Source organism: Neoarius graeffei, chromosome 24, assembly GCF_027579695.1.
Source record: "Neoarius graeffei isolate fNeoGra1 chromosome 24, fNeoGra1.pri, whole genome shotgun sequence".
NCBI lineage: Eukaryota > Metazoa > Chordata > Actinopteri > Siluriformes > Ariidae > Neoarius > Neoarius graeffei.
In genome coordinates, this window is record NC_083592.1 from 23,158,335 (window position 1) to 23,185,840 (window position 27,506).

Here is a 27,506-nt window from a genome sequence, read left to right on the forward strand (position 1 = left end):
GTAGGAACACAGAGCAGGTTATCAGGCTGAGAGTTGCAGACGATCTGACACAGAAGCTTGGGAGGACTGCAGCTTAAATACACACAGGGGGGAAGCAGGTGATCGGCAACAGCCAATGACAGTCACTGAAAGATAATAAGAGGAAGTGAGTGCGGGTGTGGCCGGTAATACTGAGTGGAGATGTTACCTGAAGAGAGAAGCCCACAGGTAGGACCATGACAGAACCCCCCCTCAAGGGACGGCTCCAGAAGTCCCTAGCCACAGATCCACAAAGACGGGTGGGAGGAGGGGGAATACCGGTGGAGGGTCAGAACTCCTCTGACTGGTCAGAGTCCAAGGCCTCAGGATCTGGTTCAGGATCGGACTCAGGGACAGTAGCGGTGGGCGCATCGTCATTCCGACAAGGCCCCTTTCGTCGGCCCCTCCGGTTGGCCGGCTGGTCCGGATGCAGGCGGTGAAAGGTGCTGATGAGGGTACAGTCTAAGATCCTCCCAGCAGGGACCCACATCCTCTCCTCCGGACCATAGCTCTCCCAATCTACCAGGTATTGGAGGCCCCTGCCCCTGTGCCATGACTTCAGCAGTTGCCGGACGGAGTAGACCGGGCCACCATCGATGAGACGAGGAGGAGGAGGAGAAGGTGCAACTGGGACCAGCGGGCTCTCATGCACTGGCTTGATCTTAGAGACGTGGAAGGTGGGGTGCACTCTCATAGACTTGGGCAGTCGGACCCGGACAGCAGACTGGCCGATTATCTTCAGGATAGGGAATGGTCCGATGAACCGAGGTGCTAGCTTATGCGATTCCACCTGGAGGGGCAGGTCCTTGGCAGATAACCACACCTTCTGGCCCACCTGGTAGGTGGGCGCAGGCATCCTCTGCCGGTTGGCTCCAGTAGAGTAGCTGGTGACTGACTTGAGGAGTGCAGCGCGGGCTTGAGACCAGGTGCGGCGGCATCGGCGTGCATAGGTGAGGGCAGCCGGGCAGGTGACCTTTCCCTCCTGGCTGGGGAACAGGGGTGGTTGGTAGCCATACACGCAGTGGAATGGGGACAGCCCGGTGGCTGAGCTGGTGAGGGAGTTGTGAGAGTATTCCACCCACAGCAGGTGCTCGCACCAGGCCCTAGGGTTGCGTGATGCCATGCACCAACGTGCCTTCTCCAACTCCTGGTTAGTCCGCTCCGACTGGCCATTGGACTGGGGTCGGAATCCGGAGGTGAGGCTGGCGGTGGCCCCGAGTAGGTGACAGAACTCCTTCCAAAAAGAGGAGGCGAATTGCAGCCCCCAGTCTGAAACGATGTCCTTGGGCAGCCCATGGATGCGGAAGACATGTTGCAAGATGATCTGGGCAGTCTCCTTGGCTGACGGTAGTTTAGGGAGGGGAACAAAGTGTGCCATTTTGCTCAAGCGGTCCACGATGGTGAGTATGACCATCATCCCGTTAGAAGGGGGTAGACCCGTAACAAAATCCAGGGAAATGTGGGACCAGGGTCGTATTGGCACGGGCAGAGACTGGAGCAAACCGGCAGGGGGCCGGCTGGAGGACTTATTTTGGTTACAGGTAGGGCAGGCTCGGACGAAGTCTCGCACATCCCTGCTCATAGTAGGCCACCAGAACCGTTGGGCGAGCAGGTGGTAGGTGCGAGTGGAACCAGGGTGGCAGGCTAGATGGGAGTCGTGTCCCCATTGTATAACCTGGGATCACAGGTCTTCAGGAACGAAGAGGCGACTTGCGGGGCATGCGCTGGGGCTGGGTTGGTCATGGAGGGCTTCCCGCACTCGTTCCTCGGTGTCCCAGGTCAGAGCAGCAACGATACAGGGGTCAGATAGGATGGGAGCCGGGTCCTTGGAGGGGGCATCATCCTTCTGGAACTGGCGGGAGGGTGCGTCAGGCTTGGTGTTGCGAGATCCAGGCCGGTACGAAAGGGTGAAATTGAATTGGGTGAAAAAGAGAGCCCAGCGGGCCTGTCTGGGGTTGAGTCTTTTGGTGGTGCGGATGTATTCTAGATTCTTATGGTCTGTCCAGACCAGGAATGGGACTACGCTCCCCTCCAGCCAGTGGCGCCATTCCTCCAGGGCAAGCTTGACCTCCAGCAGTTCCTGATTGCCTACGTCGTAATTGCATTTGGCCGGCGATAGCCGGCGGGAGAAGAACGCACGGGGTGAAGCTTGTTGTCATCCGCAGACCTCTGTGAGAGCACTGCCCCGACTCCCACATCCAAGGCGTCCACCTCAACAATGAATTGCCGCTCCTCATCAGGCAGCCTGAGGACAGGAGCAGTGGTGAACCGAGCCTTGAGGGTGGCAAAGGCTTCGTTGGTGGCCAGAGTCCAGGTGAAGGGCTGTTTGGTGCTGGTCAAGGCAGTGAGGGGTGATGCAACAGTGCTATAATTATGAATGAATTTCCTGTAGAAATTTGCGAAGCCCAAGAACTGCTGAAGCTGCTTCCTGCTCTCTGGTACTGGCCATGAAGTAACTGCAGAGACTTTGGCAGGGTCCATCTGGATGCTCCCTTCTGCCATGATGTACCCCAGGAACCCCACAGACTTGGCATGAAACTCACACTTCTCCGCCTTGACGAAGAGGGAGTTTTCCAGGAGATGACGGAGCACTTGCTGGACATGCTGGGTGTGTTCGGACAGGGTTTTAGAGAAGATCAGGATGTCGTCGAGGTAAACGAACACAAACTTGTTCAACATATCTCGCAGGACATCGTTCACCAGAGCCTGGAATACCGCTGGCGTGTTGGTAAGGCCAAACGGCATCACCCGGTATTCATAGTGACTGGTGGGGGTGTTGAACGTGGTCTTCCACTCGTCTCCCTCCCTTATCCGAACCAGGTGGTAGGCATTCCGGAGATCGAGTTTGGTGAAGACCGTGGCTCCCTGGAGCAGCTTGAAGGCGGAGGTAAGCGGTGGGAGAGGGTATCGGTTCTTGACGGTGATGTCATTGAGACCCCTGTAATCGATGCAGGGGTGCAGGGATCCATCCTTCTTTTCCACGAAGAAGAACCCAGCACCGGCGGGAGAAGAGGATGGACGGATAAGGCTGGCAGCCAGAGAGTCACTGATGTAGGCCTCCATCGCCTTCCTTTCCGGGGCGGACAGATAGTAGAGACGACCCTTGGGTGGTGCAGTGCCTGGGAGGAGATCAATGGCGCAGTCGTAGGGCCGGTGAGGAGGCAAGGAAGTGGCCTTGGTTTTACTGAATACCTCCCGAAGGCTGTGATAACACACTGGGACATTAGTGAGGTCGGGGGCAGAGCTGGCAGGTGGAGTACGGGTGTTTAGGATGGCGGCTCGTAAGCAGGTCCAGTGGCAGTCCTTGCCCCATTCTCTTATCTCTCCAGTGGCCCAGTCGAGGTGAAGACTGTGCTGGCAGAGCTATGGATAGCCCAGGATGAGAGGTTGGCTGGGGGAACGGAGCAGGTGAAATTGGATGGTTTCGTGGTGGTTGCCTGACAGAGTCATCAGAACAGGGGCAGTGAGGCGGGTGATGGTGCCAAGGAGATGGCCATCCAGCACCCTGGTTGGAACAGGAGAGGATAGGTGATGGCTTCACAGACCCAACTGGCACGCAAGCTCAGTGTCCATGATGTTAGCCTCGGTGCCAGAGTCCACCAGGGTGGCCAGGGTGTGGGTGGAATCCAACAGATGAAGGCAGACTTGGAGCATAGGTTTCAGGCTGTTGGAGGATTGGATGGTCATTGAGCCCAGCCGAGCCCCTCCTATGTCCGGTGAGCTCGTCGCTTTTACTGGGCAAGAGGCAGCACGGTGACCATCACCCCCACAGTACAGGCACAGATTGGAGGTGATCCGACACTGGTGCTCTGCCAGGCTGAGGGAAGCACGGCCGATCTCCATGGGCTCTGACTGGTCCAGAAGGCTCAGCGGAGAAGCAGCAGGAGATATCGAAGGGGCTGGGTTACTCCGTGCGCTGGTGACTGGCTGATTCTGGCGGGCTCTCTCTCGTCGACGGGTCCGGACCCGGCGGTCAATGCGGACAGCCAGGGCAATGGCCTCATTGAGTGTCGATGGTTGTTCGTACAAGACCAAATTGTCCTTCATGTAGTTGGCCAGGCTGTGCAGAAAAGCGTCCACCAGCGCCTGCATGTTCCACTTGCTGTGCCGGGCCAAGGTCCGGAAATCGATCGAGTAGTCAGCCACTGTTTGTCCACCTTGGCGAATACTCATCAGTCCTCCGGATGCCTCTACTGACGATGAGCCCAGGTCGAAGACCTTGGTCATCTCCGTTGCAAGCAGGGAGAAGGAGGCACACGCCGGTGTCCGGCATTCATACTGTGCAGTCCCCCACAGGCGGGCGTGGCCAGTCAGATGAGTGATGATGAAGGCCACCTTCGCTGCCCCCGACGCGAAGGTTCTGGGCTGCAGGTCGAACAGCAACCGGCAGCTGGTCAGGAAAGCATGGACTTGGGAGGGATCACCGTCAAAACACTCCAGACTGCCGACCTTGGGTTCCAGGGCATCGAGTGTAGCAGGAGCACCTTCCAGAGCTGGAACATCAGCGGCAGGTATGACAGGGGCTGCGGTGGTTGACTCAGAGGAGCAGTCGTTGTTGCTGCTGCTGGTGACCAAGCTGGATCAGGGCTGTAATGTCGGCAGACATCCGACTGACCTCCCCTTTGGTGCACTGCAGCCGGTCTAGGCCAGAGGGTTCGGGCGCTGACTCCATGTAGTGGTCAGATCGTTCTGTCAGGGACCAAACAGGAGAGGAGATCAAATGCACTCAAACCACAGTTTATTAATAACAGGGGAAAAGGGAGTTGGGAGAATGTGTGTGGGTGAAGTGCAGTGGCAGGAGAACTGAGAGGCAGGGATGGCTGGTGGTGACATCTGAGGTCTCCCATCCAAGTACTGGCCAGACCTGACCCTGCTTAGCTTCTGAGATCTGACTGGATCAGGTGTAGTCAGAGAGGTGTGGCTGTAGGCTGACAATACTTGGAGAGCAGGACCAGGCAGATGGAGAGGCAGGCGAGTAGCAGGGCTAAGTGAGCTGGAGATCAGGCGAAGGTATAGGAGAGGCAGGCAAGAGGCAGAGTCGACAGAACGGAAGGCAGATCAGGTTACCAGGGCTGGAGAGCAGACAGAGTCAGACAGAACAGGATAATTTCAGGAGTCAGAGTAGTAGGAACACAGAGCAGGTTATCAGGCTGAGAGTTGCAGATGATCTGACACAGAAGCTTGGGAGGACTGCAGCTTAAATACACACAGGGGGGAAGCAGGTGATCGGCAACAGCCAATGACAGTCACTGAAATATAATAAGAGGAAGTGAGTGTGGGCGTGGCCGGTAATGCTGAATGGAGATGTTACCTGAAGAGAGAAGCCTACAGGTAGGACCATGACACTCTGTAGCCGTCAACGGACAAGCACAGACTTGTCTTGAGTTTTGAGCCAATCACAACCGGGCAGCACTGTGGCCTGAGGTAAAACATGATAATTAAAGTTTGTTTAAATTACAAAATGAGTACACCCAATGACTGTCTCATATACTCATACTGTTTAAGTAACGCAATAAAACTAATCTTTAAAAGTGGTATTTACTCAAACTGTTTGCATAGAATGAACTTTCGGGTTAACAGTGTAATAGTGTTGCAGTGTTCTGCAAATTTGCCATTTAATATTTCAGATCTTGAGACATGAAAGTGCTATTTTAAAAAATAAAAGGTCAGAAATGTTTTCTTTGTCATCTATTTAGTTCATTTTATTTCCTCAATAATTTTCCTTGATTGAGAAATCGGTCTGGGCTCTTATGGGTTAATCAGTAGCCTGCATGCTAGTATATGTTCCATTTACAGTCAAACATTTTGATGTACTCCAGGCTCAATTTTGATTAATCAAAAATCTGCATAGTAGTACAGTCTGAAGATGCTCTTGCACATTCGGTGTCAATTGAACAAAAATTATGGGAGGATATAGGTTTAACAAAGACCACAATTTTTCTGCCTACCTAGAAGGACCAGAGAGGGGTCATTTGACCCACACAGCTTGCCTACCTAGAAGGACCAGAGAGGGGTCATTTGACCCACACAGCTTTTGCCGAATACACTAATCACTCATTTTGTTATGGTAATGAGGCTGTTAGGGGCAGTGTGTGGGGTGAGGGGTGAGGGGGTCACACCTTACAATGTGTGTGTAATTGTATGTAAATGTCCGAGCATAAAACTATCAAACGTATTGTTGTGCATGTGGGAGCAAATGATGTTTTCAGAGAACAGCTGTTTGTCCAAGATGATTTCAGAAAACTTTTTTCTGATCTCTATAAGACTGGAATACAATCTTTTATTAGTGGCCCACTCCCAGCGAGAGGAATTTTTGCATTTTCTCGACTCTTCAGTCTTAACACCTGGCTTGGAAAAACTTCCCATGTGATCATGACGAATCATATGACTGCAACCAGATAATGGTTGAATTAGCGTGTGAATCTCTCATGCCATGTGACCATAACGACTCATGTGAATGCAACCTGGCAATTGTTAGATGGATAAATACCAGTGCATGTGGACTACTGCTTCATTTCCCTCAAGAATTTTGTGGTGAAAGAAGCTCCTCTCCAAGGAACGAAGATGCAGAGATTCAGCACTCAACAGGCATTGGAAATGATCCTGGATGGAGCTGACCCTGGCGAATCGGATGGAGAAGACATCAATCTCCAGGTGGATTCAGACTCCGAGCTGTCTCAGTCTTCAGGTAATATTAGTTATTGCAATGTAAAAATAATAGTTATTTCCCAAAAACTACTAGTTCTAGTTAAAAAATACTAGAGGTGATTTTTACTACATTACTTGAAACTAGAAAAATAAACCATTTTTGCAGTGATTAGCTTCTATACTTGCATTTGTGATATCATTTGAATTTCCCATTGCTCATAATTACATTTTTTCATGCTACAGATGAGGAGAGTGCTCCCCAACCAACAAAGAGAGCTCGGCTAGCGACTGATGTGGCAGAGACTGCAAAAGATGGCACAGTATGGCATGAAGAACAGGTGGGAACGGGTCCACATTTCACCCCACCAACGCCATACAGCACAGATGGAGAGCCAACCGCTAAGGCCAGGAGGTCAATCACAAGTCGCCTTCAGAGCTTCCTTTGTTTCATCACTCTGGACATGCTTGGCATCATACGAGACTGTACAATTCAACATGCGAAGCAAACTGAGCATGTGGATTGGTTCATGGGCATACCTGAACTAATGGCATTTATTTCCATCACCATCATGAGGGGAATCATCAAGGTGCCATCACTGCATGACTGCTGGTCGAAAAACCTGGGAAACCCACACATCATCGAAACCATGTCCCGAGGGCGTTTCAAAAACATCATGCATCACCTGCGCTTTGATGACAGAGACACCCGCAGCGAGCGAGTACAGACTGATAGGTTTGCTGCAATTTCAAACATATGGGGATTGTTTGTCACCAACTGCATCACATCCTACATCCCTGGTCAACACATCACCATTGACGAACAACTTTTCCCGTGCAAGACTCGCTGCTGTTTCCTACAGTACATTGCAACTAAACCAGACAAGTTTGGTATCAAGTTTTGGGTGGCGTGTGACTTGAAAACCAAATACGTCTGCAACATCCTCCCATATCTTGGCAAGGACCCCACTCGGCCTCGTGGGGAGAGAGTGTCTGAGAGTGTAGTCATGAGGCTGATGGAACCATTCTTGGACAAGGGCAGAAATGTTACCACAGACAATTTCTTTACATCACTGTCACTTGCAAAACGACTACTTAGCCGGAATTCAACCATCCTCGGCACAGTCAACAGGATTCGCCAAGAAATTCCACCATCAACTCGACAGATGCACCGCGATGAATTTACCACCCAGGTATTTTCATCCACTGGTGCCACACTGACTGTGTATGCGCCCAAGCGGAAGAAGACAGTATATGTTCTCAGCAGCATGCACAGCACGATTCAGACACAGGAAACCGCCAAAAAGAAGCCAAACACCATCACACTCTACAACACAACAAAGTGCGGCGTCGATATCATGGACCAGATGGTGCGGGAATACACTGTCCGCGCAGGAACAAGGCGCTGGCCAATATCAGTGTTCTACAACATGATAGACATTGCAGCACTGAATGCCCACGTGCTCTATCAATTATGCACTGGGAGAAAGGAAAGACGGGTGGATTTCCTGTTTGAACTGGCAAGAGAGTTGGCTCACTCCCACGTGGGTATGAAAAAGGTCCAAAAGGAGCAATTGCTTCGGCAACAACCCTCCACACCACAATTCGGACAAAGAGCCAAGTGTCAGGCTAAAATCAAATGCAAGGACAATCGTGCAACTGTGCGCTGTGTTGGCTGTTATAAATATACATGTGGGAAATGCAGAAAGGAGCAATGGCTGTGCCAGAATTGTGAGTGACTGCTCAAATGTATTTCACTCATTTGCATTCTTTGTAAATATGCTTTTTTCTTTGTAAATATATTTTTTCTATTTTTGGCACACAAAAATAACAGTTACTTCTGCAAAAACTTTCCACACGAAAACTGGGAAAACAGTTGCTTTTTCATTCATTGTAAATATGTTTTGTTTTGATTTTTTTTAACAATAAATGTCAAGAGTTTTGATCCCAAATTCTCGTTCATCCTGATGATTCACTGCATAAAAATCCACCATATGTTTATAAATCCACCATATGGGCACACACACACACACACATGCAAAAACACGGCTCAAGCGACTCTGTGACTCAAGTGACTTCTGTGAGCCGCTAACAGCCACATTTCCACAACAAAAGGAGTGTCCACAGGGGGTCCAAAGGGTCAAATGACCCTCTTGTGGGCCTTTTAGGTAAAAAGGGTCAAATGACCCTCTTGTGGGCCTTTTAGGTAAAAAGGGTCAAATGACCCTCTTGTGGGCCTTTTAGGTAAAAAGGTCAATTGACCCCTCCGTGGTCATTCTGGTGTTAATAAGTTTTACAATTTTTGAAGTGAGTGATGGATTGATAAGTTTAGATGTGTTCAATATTTTCTTATCTTCAGACATAATAGTGTAGATGTTTCTTTACCTGCTTGATATGTCTGTGAAAATTCTCAATCATCCAGGTCATAGTAAACTGTGGGTGGGAGAAAAGGGCAACTGGACTTGCTTGAAGATTTTTGAAAACTTTTCACCTCTCGTCCGAAAGGCTTCCTCAGTTCTGTCTGACTAATAGGGAGTATCAGATATTTATCCTCGACCAGGTGGTGCTGGAGCAATTCATCTCTCGCTTGCCAGCAGGAACCGCGGAGTGGGTCCAGTGCCACCGCCCAGCGTCGCTGGATCAGGCAGTGGAGCTGGCGGAGGATCATTTGGTGGCTGTTCCGATGGCAGGACAGCAGACAGCCTCTTCTCTTCTCTCCTCTTCTCCCTCTCTCTCTCCCCCTCCTCCTGTGTCCCATCCACGCCCCATTCCCCCACCGCGGAGGCGGGGACTGGCACCACCCCAGCCGGCCCGCTGCACCCGCGGTGCCCTTCCATTTCTCCCTTCTGTGTCTGTCTCTCCCCCCCTCAGGTGAGTGAGCCCCAGAACACCGGTGCAGAGAGGAAGCCCAGGACGGTTTGCTGGCGCTGCGGGGAGCCGGGCCAGCTTCAACAGAAGTGCACACCGATGGAGGTGGGCAGGGTGGTTCGGATCCCCGACGCGCCAGAGGCCACCCTTGATCGGGCCGGAGCGTATCGCATACCGGTGAGTATTCAAGGGGATACATATCAGGCATTGGTGGATTCCGGTTGTAATCAAACCTCAATTCACCAAAGCCTGGTGCAAAATGAGGCATTGGGGGGGAGCACAGGGGGTGAAGGTGTTGTCTGTGCATGGGGATGTTCACAGCTGCCCGTTGGTGTCGGTCCACATTTTCTTCCGAGGGGAAAAATGCATAGTAAAGGCGGCGGTTAATCCTCGCCTCACCCACTCAATAATTTTGGGGACTGAGTGGCTGGGATTTGGGGAGTTGATGAGCCGTTTAGTGGAGAGTGGGTCCTGCCATACTTCAGCAGGGGGAGGTCCCGGTGTCACCTTGGCGGGAGCAGCTGTCACAGAGCCGTCGACGTCATCTCCACATCAGAATGAGGAGCCACCGGCTCCTCCTCTCTCTCTCGGGGAATCCCTCGCGGATTTCCCGTTAGAACAGTCGCGAGACGAGACTCTGCGGCATGCGTTTGACCAAGTGAGAGCAATCGATGGTCAAACGCTCCCGCCGAACTCCATCCCATCCTTCCCCTATTTTTCTATTATGAAAGATAGATTATACCGAGTGACGCAGGACACTCAGATGAAAGAGCAAGTCACGCAGCTTTTAATTCCAAAGAGCCGCTGGGAATTGGAATTCCAGGCGGCTCACTTTAATCCCATGGCTGGACACTTAGGGCAGGATAATGGCCCTTTTCCACTACCCTTTTTCAGCTCACTTCAGCTCGCTTCAGCTCACTTCAGCCCGACACGGCTCGCGTTTCGACTACCAAAGAACAGCATGACTCGGCTCGCTTCAGCCCTGCTTAGCCCCTAAAACTCGCACCGTTTTGGAGTGGGGCTGAAGCGAGCCAAACCGAGCCGAGTGAGTCTGGGGGCGTGAGGAGACACTCCCCTGTGCACTGATTGGTGAGGAGGAGTGTCCTCACATGCCCACACACGCCCCGCGAGCGCGCTGGGATCTGTAAACACCGTAAACCCGGAAGAAGAAGAATTACGAATTACGAGAATTTCTGAAGCCTTATGCGCCTCGCCTCATCTATACGCTCTTGCCAGTATCTGTTGGCGTTGTCGGTGACAACAAGCCACAGAACCAAGACCAGCAACACTAACGACTCCATGTCCTCCATGTTTATTGTTTACTATCCGGGTCGTGAGACTACCGCTTAAAAGCTCACTGATGTCACTGTTTGCGCCGCTTAACGACATCACGGGACGTCCACCCACTTTCGCTAACTCCACCCAATGTGTCCACCCACTTCCAGCCAGCACGGTTCAGCGCGGTTGTAGTTGAAATGCAACTCCAACAGTCCCACTCAGCTCGACTCAGCTCGACTCAGCACGGCACGGCTCAGCCGCATTTGTAGTGGAAAAGCGACATAAGACACTAGCCCGAATAATGGCCCGATTCTATTGGCCGGGGATTCGCGGCGATGTTCGTAGGTGGTGCACGGCGTGCCGCGAATGCCAGTTAGTAAATCCAGCGGCCATTCCAAAAGCACCTTTGTGCCCTCTACCATTAATCGAGACCCCGTTCGAAGAATTGGGATGAATCTCGTTGGGCCATTAGATCGGTCAGCACGAGGGCACCGCTTTATATTAGTTCTGGTGGACTATGCAACACGATACCCGGAAGCAGTGCCCCTGCACAATATCTCAGCACGCAGTATTGCGGAGGCACTCTTCCATGTTATCTCCCGAGTTGGAATCCCGAAAGAGATTCTGACTGATCAAGGCACCACGTTTATGTCATGGACACTGCGCAAACTGTATGGGTTTTTGGGGATTAAGCCGATCCGCACCAGCGTGTATCACCCACAAACGGACGGTTTAGTGGAATGGTTCAATCGCACCCTCAAGAATATAATTAAAAAATTCGTAAGTGAGGACGCGCGTAATTGGGATAAGTGGCTCGAGCCCTTGTTGTTTTCAGTGCGAGAGGTCCCCCAAGCGTCCACGGGGTTCTCCCCGTTCAAATTATTATATGGGCGTAAGACGCGCGGCATTCTAGACGTGTGGCGGGAAAATTGGGAGGAGGGGCCTTCCCAAAGTAAAAACAAAATTCAATACGTTATGGACCTGCGCGCAAAACTCCACATGCTCACCGACCTAACCCAGGAGAATTTGCGGCAGGCCCAAGAACGGCAAGCCCGCCTGTACAACAAGGGTACGCGCCTTAGGGAGTTCACTCCGGGAGATAAGGTATTCGTACTGTTGCCCACATCGAGCTCCAAATTGATCGCCAAGTGGCAAGGACCCTTTGAGGTCACACGGCGAGTCGGGGACGTCGACTACGAAGTGAGGCGAATGGACAGGGGTGGGGCGCTACAGATTTACCACCTCAATCTGCTTAAACTCTGGAATGAGGAGGTCCCCTTGGCATTGGTGTCGGTGCTTCCGGAGAAGGCGGATCTGGGGCCGGAGGTTCAAAAAGGGGCATTGGCATCACGTACCTCTCCGGTCCCCTGTGGAGACCACCTCTCCCCGACCCAACTCACGGAGGTCGCCCAGTTGCAGACTGAGTTTTCGGACGTGTTCTCACCCCTGCCCGGTCGCAACGACCTCATAGAGCACCACATTGAGACGCCCCCAGGGGTGGTAGTGCGTAGCCGCCCTTACAGGCTACCGGAACACAAAAAAAAGGTGGTTCAGGAAGAACTTCAGGACATGCTTGAAATGGGCATCGTCGAGGAGTCCCACAGTGACTGGAGCAGCCCGGTGGTCTTGGTACCCAAGGCCGACGGGTCGGTCCGATTCTGTGTGGACTATAGAAAAGTCAACGCGGTGTCTAAATTCGACATGTACCCAATGCCTCGTATTGATGAGTTGCTCGATCGAATCAGCACTGCTCGCTTTTATTCGACACTGGATTTGACGAAGGGATATTGGCAGATCCCCTTGACTCCACTATCCTGAGAAAAAATGGCCTTTTCCACACTGTTTGGCTTATACCAATTCGTCACACTTCCGTTTGGGCTGTTTGGGGCACCCGCTACATTTCAGCGGCTGATGGACAGGGTCCTCCGCCCCATGCCACCTATGCGGCCGCTTATCTAGACGATATTATCATTTATAGTAACGACTGGCAGCGGCATCTGCAACACCTGAGGGCCGTCCTTAGGTCGCTGAGGCGGGCGGGTCTCACTGCCAACCCAAGGAAGTGTGCGATTGGGCGGGTGGAAGTACGGTATCTGGGCTTCCACTTGGGCAATGGGCAGGTGCGTCCCCAAATTAACAAGACCGCAGCAATTGCGGCCTGCCCGAGGCCCAAGACCAAAAAGGGGGTGAGACAGTTCCTGGGGCTGGCTGGCTATTATCGTAGGTTTATACCTAATTATTCAGACGTCACCAGCCCGCTGACTGATCTCACTAAAAAGGGGGCACCAGATCTGGTCCAGTGGACGGAGCAATGCCAGCGGGCTTTTTCAGAGGTAAAGGCTGCACTGTGTGGGGGGCCACTTTTACACTCCCCTGACTTTTCTCTCCCCTTTGTGTTACAGACCGATGCATCGGACAGAGGGCTGGGGGCAGTTTTGTCCCAGGAGGTGGAGGGGGAGGACCGCCCCGTCCTGTACATCAGTAGGAAGCTGTCGGTGCATGAGGGGTGCTACAGCACCATAGAAAAAGAGTGTCTGGCGATCAAGTGGGCGGTCCTCGCCCTCTGTTACTACCTGCTGGGGCGCCCTTTCACCCTCTGTTCAGACCACACGCTCCTCCAGTGGCTCCACCGCATGAAAGATGCCAACGCGCGGATCACCCATTGGTATCTGGCACTCCAACCCTTCAATTTCAAGGTGGTCCACAGGCCGGGGGCGCAGATGGTCGTGGCGGACTTCCTCTCCCATCAAGGGGGGAGGGTAGTCGGCTGCAGGCCGGACGGCCGCCCGGCCTGAGTCGGGCGGTGGGGGTATGTGGCAGCGGGGGCGTGGTCAAGCACTGGTCTGTGACAGGAGGGTGGAGTCAGGGAAGGTAAGTGGCGGAATCACTACACCTGACTTCAATTAGCCTGTGTTTGTGTGTGTCTTCCCAGTGACCGCGCCCTACTTAAGGAGGGAGAGCGAGAGCAGAGGAGCTCATCCCCGAACTAGACGCTGGTTGTGTGTGTGTGTGTCTGTTCGAGTGAAAGATTGTTCACTGAAAAGTGTGGCAATAAAGTCCTATTGCGAACCTGATCTCTGTCCTGCCGTCCTCTGTGCTCCACCCATGCATAGTGAACCGTTACAATATGACATTTCAGGAAAAGAAAGAATTGCTTCAGTTACAAATTGAACAAGAAAAAATAAAGCATATTTCAGAAAATAATCAAATTGAATTAGAAAAAGCCAGACTAGATCTGGAATTTCTTCGATTAAATCTTTTGAAAGATGGCAAAATAACTTCTGAAGGTGTCATGGATGTCAGGCCAAATTTAAGATTGGTGCCAAAATTTAATGAGAAGGATCCAGACACTTTCTTTTCTTTGTTTGAATGTGTTATTAAAGCTATCAAACTCAATCCATGTACTTCCTGCCTTCATTGACTCAGGGGCTAAGGGAAACTTCATAAACAGTGGTATTATACAGAGGTATCAACTCACCACCCACACCCTTCTGAGACCCATCAAACTGAAAGCTATTAACATAGGGGAAGGACTGGTCTCAACTTGAACAACTCCCGATGAGATTCAAGTAGGAGCCATCCACTCAGAACAGATAATTCTCCTGGTCACCCTGACTTCAAATCACATGATTCTAGGATACCCATGGCTCCAACTACATGACCCTCTGATCTCATGGCAACAATGGAACATTCTTCAGTGGTCACCTTCTTGTCTGCAAAACTGCCTGAAACTTCCACAGATCACACACTCTTCCACCTCGGTAGAGAGCCCTCAGCCTGACTCCCTCGACAATGTCCCAACCTGTTATCTGGATCTGAAGAAGGTATTCAGCAAAGGGAAAGCCTGTGGCCTACCTCTGAATTGGTCCTATGACTGTGCCACTGACCTCCTCCCAGGTATGACTCCTCCGTGAAACTGCATCTACCTTTTGTCATTAGCAGAACAAGCAGCGATGGAGTACGTGCAAGAAGCTCTGCAGCAGGGGTATGTCTGACACTAAATCTCCAGCCTAAGTGGGGTTTTTCTTTGTAGAAAAGAAAGGAGGGGGCCTCCAGCCATGTATAGATTATCGAGGCCTGAACCAGATCACTGTAAAATACCCCATCCACTTCCATTGGGCCATCCTTAAAAAAAAATCCGTTTCCTGTCCACCGGGTGAGCAAAAAAATTTTCGGGAGGGAGGGATTTTTTTTTTTTAATGGATGGATAAGAAATTGGAAAGAAACTGAATCTATAAGTAAGCTTGACCAGCTCTTCTCTGAGTCACCTAATGCAGAGTTGAACAAGAAACGGATAGATTTGCAAGCTAAATTGAACATTTTAACCACTAAACATGCAGAACAACTTTTGTTTAAAACCAGAGGGACTTTCTATGAATATGGAGATAAATCCAGTCGTTTACTTGCTCATCAATTAAAACGCCAGGCTGCATCTCGTCTTATCCCTCAAGTAACGGATGAACATGGTACATTAATTTCAGACCCTAAACACATAAATGACATATTTGTCACTCATTTCATCTCACTTTACACTTCTAATTTCCCTACAGATACCACCCCTATGATGACTTTTCTGAATAAAATGAAAACCCCTTCCCTTAGTCACTCTGATGCATCTACCCTTGAACGAACTTTAGAGATAGAGGAGGTCCTCAATGCCATTATGGCCATGCAGAACAGAAAAACTCCAGGCTTGGATGGATACCCTGTCGAGTTTTATAAAAAGTTTAAAGACCAGCTTGCCCCACTCCTCATGGCAGTTTTTACTGAATCACTGGAAAGAGGTTCCTTACCCCCCACATTTTCTCAAGCATCTATCTCACTTATTCTCAAGAAAGATAAAGATCCCACCCATTGTGGTTCTTATCATCCGATATCTCTTTTAAATGTGGATGCAAAGATCCTAGCTAAAATTTTGGCCCGCTGGATGAAGAATTTTCTTCCAACAATCATCTCTGAAGATCAAACTGGTTTTATTAGAGGTCGGCATTCTTTCTCGAATGTACATCTCCTTATCAATATAGCACATACAAAAAACACAGACTGTCTGCCTGAAGCAATTATTTCTTTAGACGCAGAGAAAGCGTTCGACAGGGTCGAGTGGAAGTATTTATTTGCAGCATTGAATAAATTTGGCTTTGGTAAAAATTTCATTTCGTGGATTAAGCTCTTGTATAAGGATCCACAAGCAAGCATGCAAACCAATGACTTGAGATCAGTTTTTTTTCCCTTGAATAGAGGCACAAGACAAGGTTGCCCACTCTCCCCACTCTTGTTTGCCATTGCGATCGAACCACTTGCCATAACCTTATGAACCACAACAGCATTTCAGGGTATAGTAAGAGGGGGGTTGGAACACAGGGTTTCATTGTATGCCGATGATTTGTTGCTATATGTCAGCCATCCAACCACCTGCGCAGCTAAAATTGTTTCCATATTAGAAGAGTTTGGGAGATTTTCTGGATATAAACTGAATTTGCAGAAAAGTGAATGTTTCCTACTAGACTCTCCAGCACCATCTGGACAAGCACCATCTGGACAAACACCTTCCCTTCTGTTTCACATTTCTGGTTCAGGTTTCAAATATCTAGGAGTTAAGATTACGAAGTCCTTCACTTCCCTTTCGTCAAATTTTACAGCACTAGTTAATCAAACAAAGGATGACTTCAAAAGATGGTCTGCTTTACCTCTTACTTTAGCAGGCCGTATAAATACTGTAAAGATGACGGTTCTCCCAAAGTTTTTATACCTCTTTCAGTGTTTACCTCTCTTTCTTACCTAGTCTTTCTTTCGACTGCTAGGTCAAGCTGTGACCTCATTTATTTGGGGCAATCAAGTACCGAGAGTTAAGGTGAATCTTTTACAAAGGCAGCGAAGTGTAGGTGGATTAGCCTTGCCCAGTTTTATCCATTACTACTGGGCTGCAAATGTCCAGAACAGGGGTCGGCAACCTTTGAGACATTGAGTGCCACTTTTGATTTTCTAATCATTGAGTGTGCCCCCAGCAAACAAGCCCGTACGGGGCCCGTGTGGGCTTTCCTCGGGCAGTGTGGGCTAGGGCCAGCCCTAACCTAGCCCACACAGGGCCAGCGAGGGCTTGCCCACGTCAGAACCCCAGCCACGGGCTAGCTGTGGGCTGCCCGCAATTACCCGATTGCCCCAGGAATACCACTACTGGCCCAATGCGGGCTATCCCATTTGGGCCCATATGTCGTTTCTTAATTGGGCCGATGTGGGCTTTCTGTGGGCAGCCCACAGGCGAATCATTTGTGATGCCATTGTTTACATTTTGACACATTCCATCACAGACAAGAAGCAGAATACAGACTGACTTATGATTTTACATAGCATAGCAGCTACATCGATTGTTTTGCAAGTTTAACTATGTCGACTGTTCACTGTTGCTGTGTGGTTTGGTATACACCCCTCCTGACATCAACAACCTTCAGACAACGATTAGAGCGGTATTCACAAACAGCCTGATTATGGCCGCTATGCAACACAAAGGCGCCCAGACAATTCAGTAAGCCTCATTAAATCAATTTCCAAGTAAAACCAGTGATGGCTTTCTGAAATAAAATACTTACATTTGCTTCAACTGATAATGCCACAGCAAGAATTTCAGCACTATAGGACATTGCACACTAGGCTACGCGGTTTCTTCAAGTAGTCCTAGATGAAGAAATGTAGTCCTAATCCCTATAACCATTGATGCCGATGTATAACATATTCTCACCCTTTAACGGTGTCTTCGCTCCTTTCTTGCAACCAGAACCCGTGAATGCCTCCCATTTATTTCTTTCCATAGAACAGACTGATATCTATAGAAAAAATGTCACCAAACTAAGTCATACTAATTGCAATTTGTTTCACCTTACTGGTAGCGTAATAGGCATCATTTGTGGACGTGAATGGGCTGCAGGTTAACCCTTTTGGTGGCTATCAATATATCACCTTGGTAAATTATTGCCGTGTTTAGTAGTGTGCAAGTAGGCTTTTATCTCTGAGCTACGTCATCAAATGGTTCAAACATTTTCAAACTCATAATAATGAACCAAAATGACATGTGTTTAGACAGTACCAATAAAATCCATTTTAGATGAAGATTTGAATGGAGTGAAATTAAATCACATGACTTCACCACACTAATGGTCATCTTCCAGAATATAAAAAGCATTGTCATTAAACTTACATTTTCAGGTGAGTGAATAAGCCTTTTCAGACTGCCTTAAAGTGTCTGAAATTTCCATACCTGTAAACCTTGCTTTGATGCTACCCACTATTTCAGTTTTTCTACTTAAAATAATTTCAAATAACCTCTTGAAGGTACAACACAATACAAAAATAGTTGTGCATGGGTTTTTATTATTAAATGTGAAATTGTGTGTTGAAGGGGAAGATGAGTATGTCTTTCTGCTGGCCTGAGGGATCCTTAAAAAAAAAAAAACCTGACTTTTGAGAAAACATTTGATTACTAACAATAAGAGGGTTGATGGTATGACCTCAGATGGTGACTATGAAAACAGTGACTCAGAGGATGTTTGTGAAACTGATGAAGATAGTGAAGATGAATGTTCAAAATTGACAAATGTTCTTTGTGACTGGGATCTGAGGAAGGATGCGCCACAGAACACCTCTGATCTTCTTAGTGTGCTACAGGAGTTCCATCCAAGCCTGCCAAAGCAAGCTCGAACCCTGCTAAAAACAGCTAAAATAGCAGCCTATGGAGCGGAATATTTACACATTTGCATTCCTAAACACCTCCAGACAATACCAACAGATGCCCTCCACAATGTTAGCGAGTTGATTGGTTTACAAGTTAATGTGGATGCTTTGCCCTTGTATAAGAGCTCAGCTTTGCAGTTGTAGCCAATCTTCGGCAAAGTGCCATTTGATACACAACCATATGACTTTCCCTAAGACAGCTGTGCCCCGCACAGATGACCAGTTTTTGAGAAAAGTGGATGAGGACCACCACAAGGGTGACTCCCCCCTTACTCGAATTAATCTAGGCATGATAACAATGTTCATCCTGGATTACATGCATCTCGTTTGTCTAGGCGTCACTCGAAAACTGATGCGTTTTTGGATGAAAGGAGATCTGTTTTGTAAGCTGGTTTCTCAGGCAGTGATGGCTATGTCTGCAAGACTGGTGCAGCTAAGATAACACATCCTAATTGAATTTCAAAGCCAAGACGTTTGTCAGAAATTGAGTTCCTTCTGTGCCCAATTGTTTTGTAAGGCATCGTTCCATCTTCCCAATGCACCAATTTCCTCAATCTCTTTATTACCAATCTCAGTCCCATTTTTTGAATGAATTTGAACAATTATATGGAGCAAATTAATTGGTGTATAATGTGCATAATTTATGCCATCTAGCTTATGATGTCAGGAGATATGGAACATTGAATGGAGTATCAGCCTTTCCATTTGAAAACTACACGAAATTAAAAAAGTTTGCAGGAAACCCCAATTGGTTTTACAACAACCGGCACATCACATTGGAAAGAGCCTTCATGAAACCCAGAAAACTCAAAGACAATATTGAAAATCAAACATACATGTGGACCAACAATTGCCACCTTGCCTCACTCGCGATGAGGGAACACAAAAAAAACGTACATAACTTTTTAGGAGGTTTTTGAAACTAGTCACTGTTCTTCAGCCCCATGGACTCAAAGGACATTGGATTTTATAAAGCCAGTCATCTAGAAAATACAGATCAAATGTATCACTTGTCAGATGTCGCCAAAAATATGTTTTGTGTAGGTTGAATTGGGATTAATTAAATTATAAATTATGTAATAATTGATAATTAAATTAATCAATTTATAAATAAAGATCAGTCTCATAAAATCTTAAATTATTAATCTTAATACTCACCATGAATGGTTACATTCAAGATTAATGGTAGCTCTGTATTAGATGGGAAACCCAGTTGTATACAAAAGCTAAATTTTGAAGGAAAAAGGAGTTCTAAATAGTTGACCTTGTGAATAAACAACAGGAACAAGTAAAATGCAATTCAATTTTATTAGCTTTTATTTGTCTACTACTCACTAATAATAATAATCTCAAAATACATTCAATGTCGGCAAAGGTAATAACAAGACAAAACAATGGAACAATTACACCTGGACTATAAATTTGAGGGAAAGAGAGAGAGAAAGAGATAGAAGGAAAAAGAAAAGAATCCCTTGTGTGTGCGTGTGTGTGAGGCTAGGGCAAGCCGATGCGTGTGTGTGCGTGTGTGTGTGTGTGTGTGTGTGACCTAGCTTGTCGTTAGCTAAAACAAAGGAATGTTAGCTAAAACAAAGGAATGTTAGCTAAATAGAACAAAGGATTAGCTCTGTGGCTAATGTGTGCTTTGTGTAGGTATCTGTGGGCAGATGCTAATGACTAGCCACTCTGGCAATGCTTAAACAAAATGGCGGTCAGTGCCTAGGTGTCGTATCACAGGTAACTCAATGAGGAAGGTATCAAAATGGCGTCGGAAAAATGGCGCCTGCAGGCCTAGTCGAGAACACAAGCCTACGAGCTAGCGTATCACCCTGAGGTAGCTAGCAATAAGTTGCTAAGGAGAATCTGACCACGCTACAGCTGGATCCAAACACTGCACTTAACAACAATTTCCAACAGACTATCTAGGCAAAGAACTCAACGCGAGAGAGAGAGAGAGAGAGAGAGAGAGAGAGAGTGTGTATGGATGGAGAGGACTAGGCCTTGTAGCGGTCTAGCCTCGGAGCTTAAAATAACAAACTTGTCGCTGCGCTGCTAATCAGATAGGGAAGCTAGCAATGGAGTTAAGGAAAGATATCATGCAAGATACCCTGTCTAACAAGTTCAAAGAAAAAAAAAAAAAACAGAACCAAAACAAACAATAAAAACAAACAAACACCTTCCGTGTCTGAGCGGGTATGCTAAATAGCTCAAAGCTTAAACATGACCCTAACAACCATCTGAATAAGCTACAAATTAAAAATTTGCCCAAGTGCCTACTCAATGCGATGGAAGTTCTTTCTCCGATGTCCGCGCTGAGGGTCGCAGTCCGAGGAGAGGAGGTTAGCGGCGCGTTGCGTCCAACCACGGCTAACGAAGCAGGGAGATGGAGGCCTAGCTGGCCCACGGTGCTTCAGGAGAAACCTCCGGTGATGCGTCGACGAGAAAAAGCTGAGAGGAGCGAAGCTGTCCGCAAATGCCTCTTAGCGTGGAAAACTACTTAACTGTAGTTAAACTTTGCAAAGGTTTAGAATCAAAACCACTATATCGCTGAAACTTAGCGGGTCGTTCAAAAGTTCGGCCGAAACTAATTTGAACAGGCTGTTCTCAGACAATAGCGGTTAGTCTCAACACTGTAGGCGAGCGTGCCTACAGTCCGTCCGACCACTCCAGTAGTCAGAACACGAGAGGATGAATCGAGGCGCTCTCGATACAGTTAAAGCAGTTCCACTTTACGTCACATCCGGGTGGAGCGCGCAAGGAATTGTGGGATCGTTATAGGGGGCGCTGGCGAGTTACCAACATTCCCCCCTTGGCCATAGGCGCTGAAAGGAGTGATACCCTATGGGCACATGGTGTTTAGTCTGCGACCCACGGTCCCTAGTATTCCACAAAGAGGTAGTTCCACAAAGAGGTAGTTCCACAAAGAGGTAGTTCCAAGGGTCCTTTCTGTGAAAAGTCTTTCAGACACAGTTCAACAGTTCAATTCATTTCATACAGTCCATAAGATGCATAGGCACTTGGGCATGAAAGCATAGGCACTTGGACATGAAAACAATTACACTATGGCTACTTAACTACCTTCTACATACAATATTTCACACAGCAAACAAAAATAATAATCAAAACTCCATAAAGGAAAATGGAAAAGAGGGGTTAGTTAGCATGTTAGCAAGCCTACTCTTCAAGAAAGTTAGTGGAGGCCTTAGGCCTGATGGAGAATCGGACAATGCCACGATCTAATTTCTCAGGTGCGTAGACCGTTTTGTCCAGTTTGCGGTGTAGTGTCAGTATGTACCTATGTAGAGTGATGGCTATGAAGACTGTGATAACCCAACCACTAGCTAGAAATCCCAGCGCAATTCGGCTTATTAAAGATCCTTGATCGGACGAAGGGTTTGCGCGGTTATTCAAGAAAGTGGTAGCGATGCCAGTGGGCTTAAGATCGAATTGCACGGTTTTGGTCCCTTCCAGCAGTAGTTGTGCTTGGAGGGTGGAGTTTATCTCAAGTTCGTGACCTGGGAAGGCATCGGGCATTTCTATCTCGGTCTCATACTGGTCAGCGCTAAGGTGATGGAGGGTGATGTCACCCACGTGAACAGTGGCTCCTAGTGGGACACTTAGGAGAGAGGTTTCGTTAGGGATCTTCATTCTAGTGGCAGTGTTATGTTGATCATATGATACCAGAATCTCAGTTTGGGGAGTGTTGATTAGCCACCGATTACCAGCTCTTTCTACTCTAGTTCCTATTCCTTCATCTTTAATAGACAATTTGCCTGCACACTTCTGCTCGGGGACTTTTGTCAATCCACAGAGACGGTCTGTGGTGTCTCGGATAAAGGGATTGCTGGGGCAGACCCAGTGGATATCTTTGGTAGAGGTGCACATGTCTAAGTTAGGGACGAGGTAGATAGAGGGGTTGTCATCGTGATAGGCTATGGTGGAAGGTGTCTGCAAACGTACGTGTACGTCGTTGTTCCAGAAACCTACATTAAGGACAGATTTGATTCTGTAGATGTTTTGCCGTTCAATAACGGGGAGATTGAGGATGAAGCCTATTTCTAGGTTTTGAGGGTTCACAAAAATGGGGATAGCACTGCCAAGACTATAAGCCAGATGAATCTGTGATGAGTAAACGTTAGTCGTGGTAGTAGATCGGAGTGTGCTGTCAACCATGCTGAGGGGTATCAAATATGGTGGGATTTTACCTCCACTCAGGGTGCTGAGAGAGCTACTTACTTCTCTCATCAGGTCCTGCATTAGGTCTCGGATTACTCGGACGTACTTGACTTCGCTTCTCATGATTGTCGCTAGCCTGTCTACGGCATGTACTGTGTTCTTGATTAATGTAGAATGCATGTTAACGGTTAGTATGGTTCCCTGCAGGGTTTTGCCTAGGCCCTGCAGCTCCTCCTGTTGAGTTAGTAGTCTACCCTGGATTTCTGGCATTTCTTCCTTAAGAATGTTCATTTCTCGTTTGACCGCGGTCAGGCTAACGGTGTTAACGGCAGACAGGCCCATTGAGAACAGAGAGCCAATGGCGGATGCAGCAGTAAGTAGTCCTCCGAGGAACCGTTTAGGGCGTGTTTTGCCGCTGAGTTCCTCCTCAGTGACTATGAACTTCTGTAACTGTTCGAGCATGTGAACTGTGGTACACTTGGCGTGTTCAATGTTGGACCCAATCTCGGAGTCAGGCCCGGTTTCGAGGTTTGTTTGTGTGGGCGATCTAAAATGCTTACGGTACACGTCCCAAGGATCGAGGCGGGTGTACACGCGCTGGGTATGGACGCGGCAATTGGTGAGGAGCAGTCCTGGGGCATCTTGGAGAACGATGCCACTCGGCGGACCTGGTTCCACTATGTTACCGGCCAATGTGGTCTGCAGGACTAGGAAGATGCCGAGGATCCAGAGAGGGGCCATTCTGCAACATACAGGAGTTTGTTATTCCGATTTGAGTGGTAACAAGGGTGGTTACTTATAGATGCACGCTTATGGATTGAGAGGCATGCAACTAAGTTGGGCAGGCTATAACTTATTGTTTGTCCACCCCCCTATGGAGTGTGGACTGCTCAAAAAGCTTTATTTGGTTGCTATGGACCCATCTATACGAAGGCGCCTGGCTGGGCTTCGAAGTTTTGATGCGGTAGGCGACAGGGGACAGTTTACCGACGATTTCGAAAGGGCCGGACCAACGGGGTAAGAATTTTCTGGCTACTCCTACCGGTTTGGTGAAATTGAAGTATAGGACTCTGTCGCCTACTTCGTACTCACGGTGTGTCACCTTTCTGTCGTAGTAAGCTTTCTGTCCTTTCGCACTCTTTTCAAGGTGTTCCTGGGCCCACGCAAATGTGGCCTGCAAGTGGCGTTGCAAGTCGGTGACGTACTGGTGTGCGGTGTACGCAGTGGCAACGCTTAGGTCCTCTGGTCGGTAGAGGAGGTGTAAGGGAAGAACCATTTCACGGCCAGTCATCATTTCGAACGGGGTGACTCCAGTGGTGCGGTGAGGAGTGGACCGAATGGCCATCAGCACCAGAGGGAGTTTGATGTCCCAATCTTTGCCATGGTGACTCACATACTTGCGAAGCATGCTCACGATGGTTTGGTTGGCGCGTTCGACCTGACCGGAAGACTGAGGATGATACGCGATGTGGAATTTTGCCTCGACTCCGAGCATCTCCCACAACACTCATGACCTCTGCGGTGAAATGAGTACCTCGGTCGGAATCAATGGATAGGGGCAAGCCCCAACGGCTGAACACATGGTTCATAAGAAGGAGAGCGGTGGTCTCTGCGGTTTCGTTTGGGGCGGGCAAGCATTCCACCCACTTCGTGAACGCGCAAGTGACAGTCAGGAGGTACTTATTACCTCGAGCCGATTTCGGCACCGGTCCGACCCAGTCTATCTGGAGATTAGACCAGGGGAATGAGATGCCTTTGCTTTGCAGTGGGGCGCGGTTCAATGGTTGGGCTGGTCGGAATTGGCAGCAAATCAAGCACCCTTTGACATACTCGGTAACGTCCTGAATCATGAAGGGCCAATAGACAATCTGTTGGAGTGTCTGGTAGGTCGCCTGAGCGTTCCTATGGCCCCCGCACGGGCTGTCGTGAGCGTACTGCAACATGACCCCCCTATGATCTGTGGGCACGACCCACCGGGGAGGTCCCTGGTTGCGTGGTGTGTACACCAGGAGTCCTTTCTCGAGTTTTAAGCCGTTTTTGAGATTGTGAAGGTGATTTAAGTCTCGGGACTGTTGCAACTCTTGTGGGGAAATTGGGGACGCCACGGGGTCCGCAAGGAACTTACGGATTTGGTGGATCACGGGATCCCTTTCCTGCATAGACACCAGGTCGGCGTCCTGGGGCAGTCGGCCGAGTTGCACGGTTCCTGCTTGGGGTACTGCGTCAGTTTGACCTGCTCTAGCCTGTCGGCGAGTAATCGCGGTTACGTTATGGCGTGGCGTCTCGGGAAGCCATGACGGCTGGAATTCCCAAAGGGGGCCGTCTACGGCTCCCGCTTTGGCGAGGCCATCTGCCTCATCGTTACCGACTTTGTCAGGTCCTGGGACTTGAGAATGTCCCTTCACCTTCTTCCAATAGACGCACATTCCCTGTTCGGTTACGAGTCGATCGCATGCTAGGAAGAGTTCGGAGTGTTTCACTTCCTTGCCCCTTGCGTTTTTCATGTCCTGCACCTTCCACGAGGGAAAGTGTGAGATGAAGCTATGCCTGGCATAATTTGAATCAGAGCAGAGGACTAACCGCTTGATGTTCTCACGGGCAGCTTGTTGCAGGACGATGAGCACGGCTGCTACCTCCGCATATTGGCTAGTCTTAGCCCCGAGTCGATGTTGGTATTTCCCTTGTATAGGGCCGTTCGCCCATACGATACCGACACCGGCTTGGACTTTGCGTTCATGATGGAATGAGCATCCATCTATGTAAGCGGTGGGGAGGTCTTTGCAGACGTTCTCGTCATAGTAGTGGTGGTCGGAGGGGAGAGCAGGTACGGTTGTTAGTTCGGTTTGATCTGGACTATTCTCGCAGTCGCAATGCTGGCATTCCGCCAGGCCTCGGCCAAGCGCCATCTTGTGGTTCTGGGCGTACTTCACCTCGACGTCGTAGCCCTGTAATGCCATCATCCAAGCTGCGATGCGACTGTTCGAAACTCTTCCCTCTCTCAGCCTCTGGCTGTTCAAGAACGAGACCGGTTGATGATTGGTCTCTATCACCACCTTCTGGTCACCAATGTAACTGCGAAAGTGTTCAACGGCCCAGACCGTGGCCAGCAGGGCTTTTTCGCAGTCTGAAAATTTAAACTCCACAGCACTGAGGGGCCGACTGGCGTATGCTACGACACGGCGATCTTGGTCATGCTGCTGTGACAGTGCAGCGCTCAGGCAGTGGGTGGAGAAACTAGCCTCCAAGAAGAACGGTTTGTCTTTGTCGGGATACGCGAGGCAGGGAGCAGAGCAGAGCTTCTGCTTCATGCTCTTGAACGCGAGTTCTTGAGTCTCACTCCACTGGAAGGGTTTATCCTTCCGGAGGAGCTCGGTGAGCGGTCGTGCTATCTCCGCGTAGTCCTCGATGAACTGTCGGGAGTAGTTGCAGACCCCTAAGAAGCTCCTGAGTTCGGGTACGTTGGATGGTGCTTTGATGTCTTGGATAGACCGCACCCTCCCCGACTGGGGTTCAATGCCATCTGGCCCAACGCACAGTCCAACGTATTCAACTTTGGTGCGACACCACTGCCCTTTGGTGACCGAGAGCTTCGCTCCTGCTCTGGACAGCTGAGACAGAACATGGCGTATCTCTTCGAGGTGTGCATCAAAAGTCTGTGACCTAATGAGGATGTCATCGACATAGATCAAGTTGCCACGAGCTGCGGCATCGCTCATTGCCTTATGCAAGAAGATGTTGAATTCAGCGGGGGAGTTCGCGTAGCCGAACGGACATCGGTTGAAAGTTAACTGGCGGTTCCCAAAGGAAAAGGCCAGCTTGTGTTGGTCAGCTGGATCCACGCGCATGGTCCAGAATCCACTCGCCACGTCGGCGGTGGAGAAGAACTTTGCACCCTTCACCTTGGCAAGTTCTTGATCCAGATGGATCATGGGCCATCTTGACAAGGGCACTTGCTTGTTCAGCTGCCTATAGTCAATGGTGAGACGCCACTTGCCGTTCGGTTTCAGCACCGGCCACAAGGGGGAGTTGTAAGTCGAGTTACACTCGCGAATGATCTGCTTTTCCAGCAGAGTGTCCAGTGTTTCTTGTATTGAGTCGTATGCGGCTAACGGGATTTTGTATTGCCGCACGAACGTCGGTGGAGCGTTCGGATCTGTTGGGATTCGGACGGTGTGGATGTCTGTGACTCCGCAGTCATTGGAATCTCGCGCCCAGATCGCCTTGAAGTCGTAGAACAGTTCACGGAGCTGTCGTCTCTGGGCGTCCGTGGTCAGGCTGTCAGCTTTCACCAGCTGTTGTTGAACTTCTCGTTCGAAGCCTGGGTACGGTTCACCTAGAGCTGAATCGACGACCTCAGTTGCAGGGGTGTTGTTGCTCGATTGCGTGGCAAGAGCGTACACCAGCATGTGTTTCGGGGTGTTAGTTTTGGTCATGACTATGCGCTCGTCGCGAAGCATGTCGTGAGGTTCGACGCGGATCATGTGGAAAGGAAGAGTAATCCAGGGAGGTTCCACTGGATCGGAATGAGTGTCCGGCGTTCGCAGCTCACCGATGACTGGAATGGTGAGTTCAAAGTCATGGAATGCCTGGTCTATCAGAAGGCCTAAAGGCCGACGGGCGGGGATCGTGATGGCGTCCCGCGTGGAGTTTTGAACCAGGAGGTAAGCGGAACGATGACTCACTTCAAGCAGCGGAGTCCCACACACGGCTAAATCGAGCTCCATGAAGAATCTGAGAGGCTGGAAGAACGCCTGGGAGCTACGAAACTGTTGGTCTTTCATGATGACCAGCTTAAGAGG

At 49.3% G+C, this 27,506-nt stretch overlaps 1 protein-coding gene across 1 annotated transcript; it reads left to right on the plus strand.

Moving 5' to 3' along the window:
• Positions 1–6,383: 6,383 nt before the first annotated feature.
• On the plus strand, positions 6,384–8,552 carry LOC132872735 (uncharacterized). The gene is made up of 2 exons (XM_060907782.1): positions 6,384–6,706; positions 6,910–8,552. Exons 1-2 carry the CDS (start codon positions 6,583–6,585, stop codon positions 8,400–8,402), a joined length of 1,617 nt encoding a protein of 538 aa, XP_060763765.1. The 5' UTR covers positions 6,384–6,582; the 3' UTR covers positions 8,403–8,552.
• The last annotated feature ends 18,954 nt before the right edge of the window (positions 8,553–27,506 follow it).

Coding starts and splice junctions, on each gene's coding strand:
- LOC132872735 (XM_060907782.1), top strand. CDS start 6,583: ATGCAGAGATTCAGCACTCAACAGGCATTGGAAATGATCCTGGATGGA. Junction 6,707..6,909: donor CGAGCTGTCTCAGTCTTCAG/GTAATATTAGTT, acceptor TTCATGCTACAG/ATGAGGAGAGTGCTCCCCAA.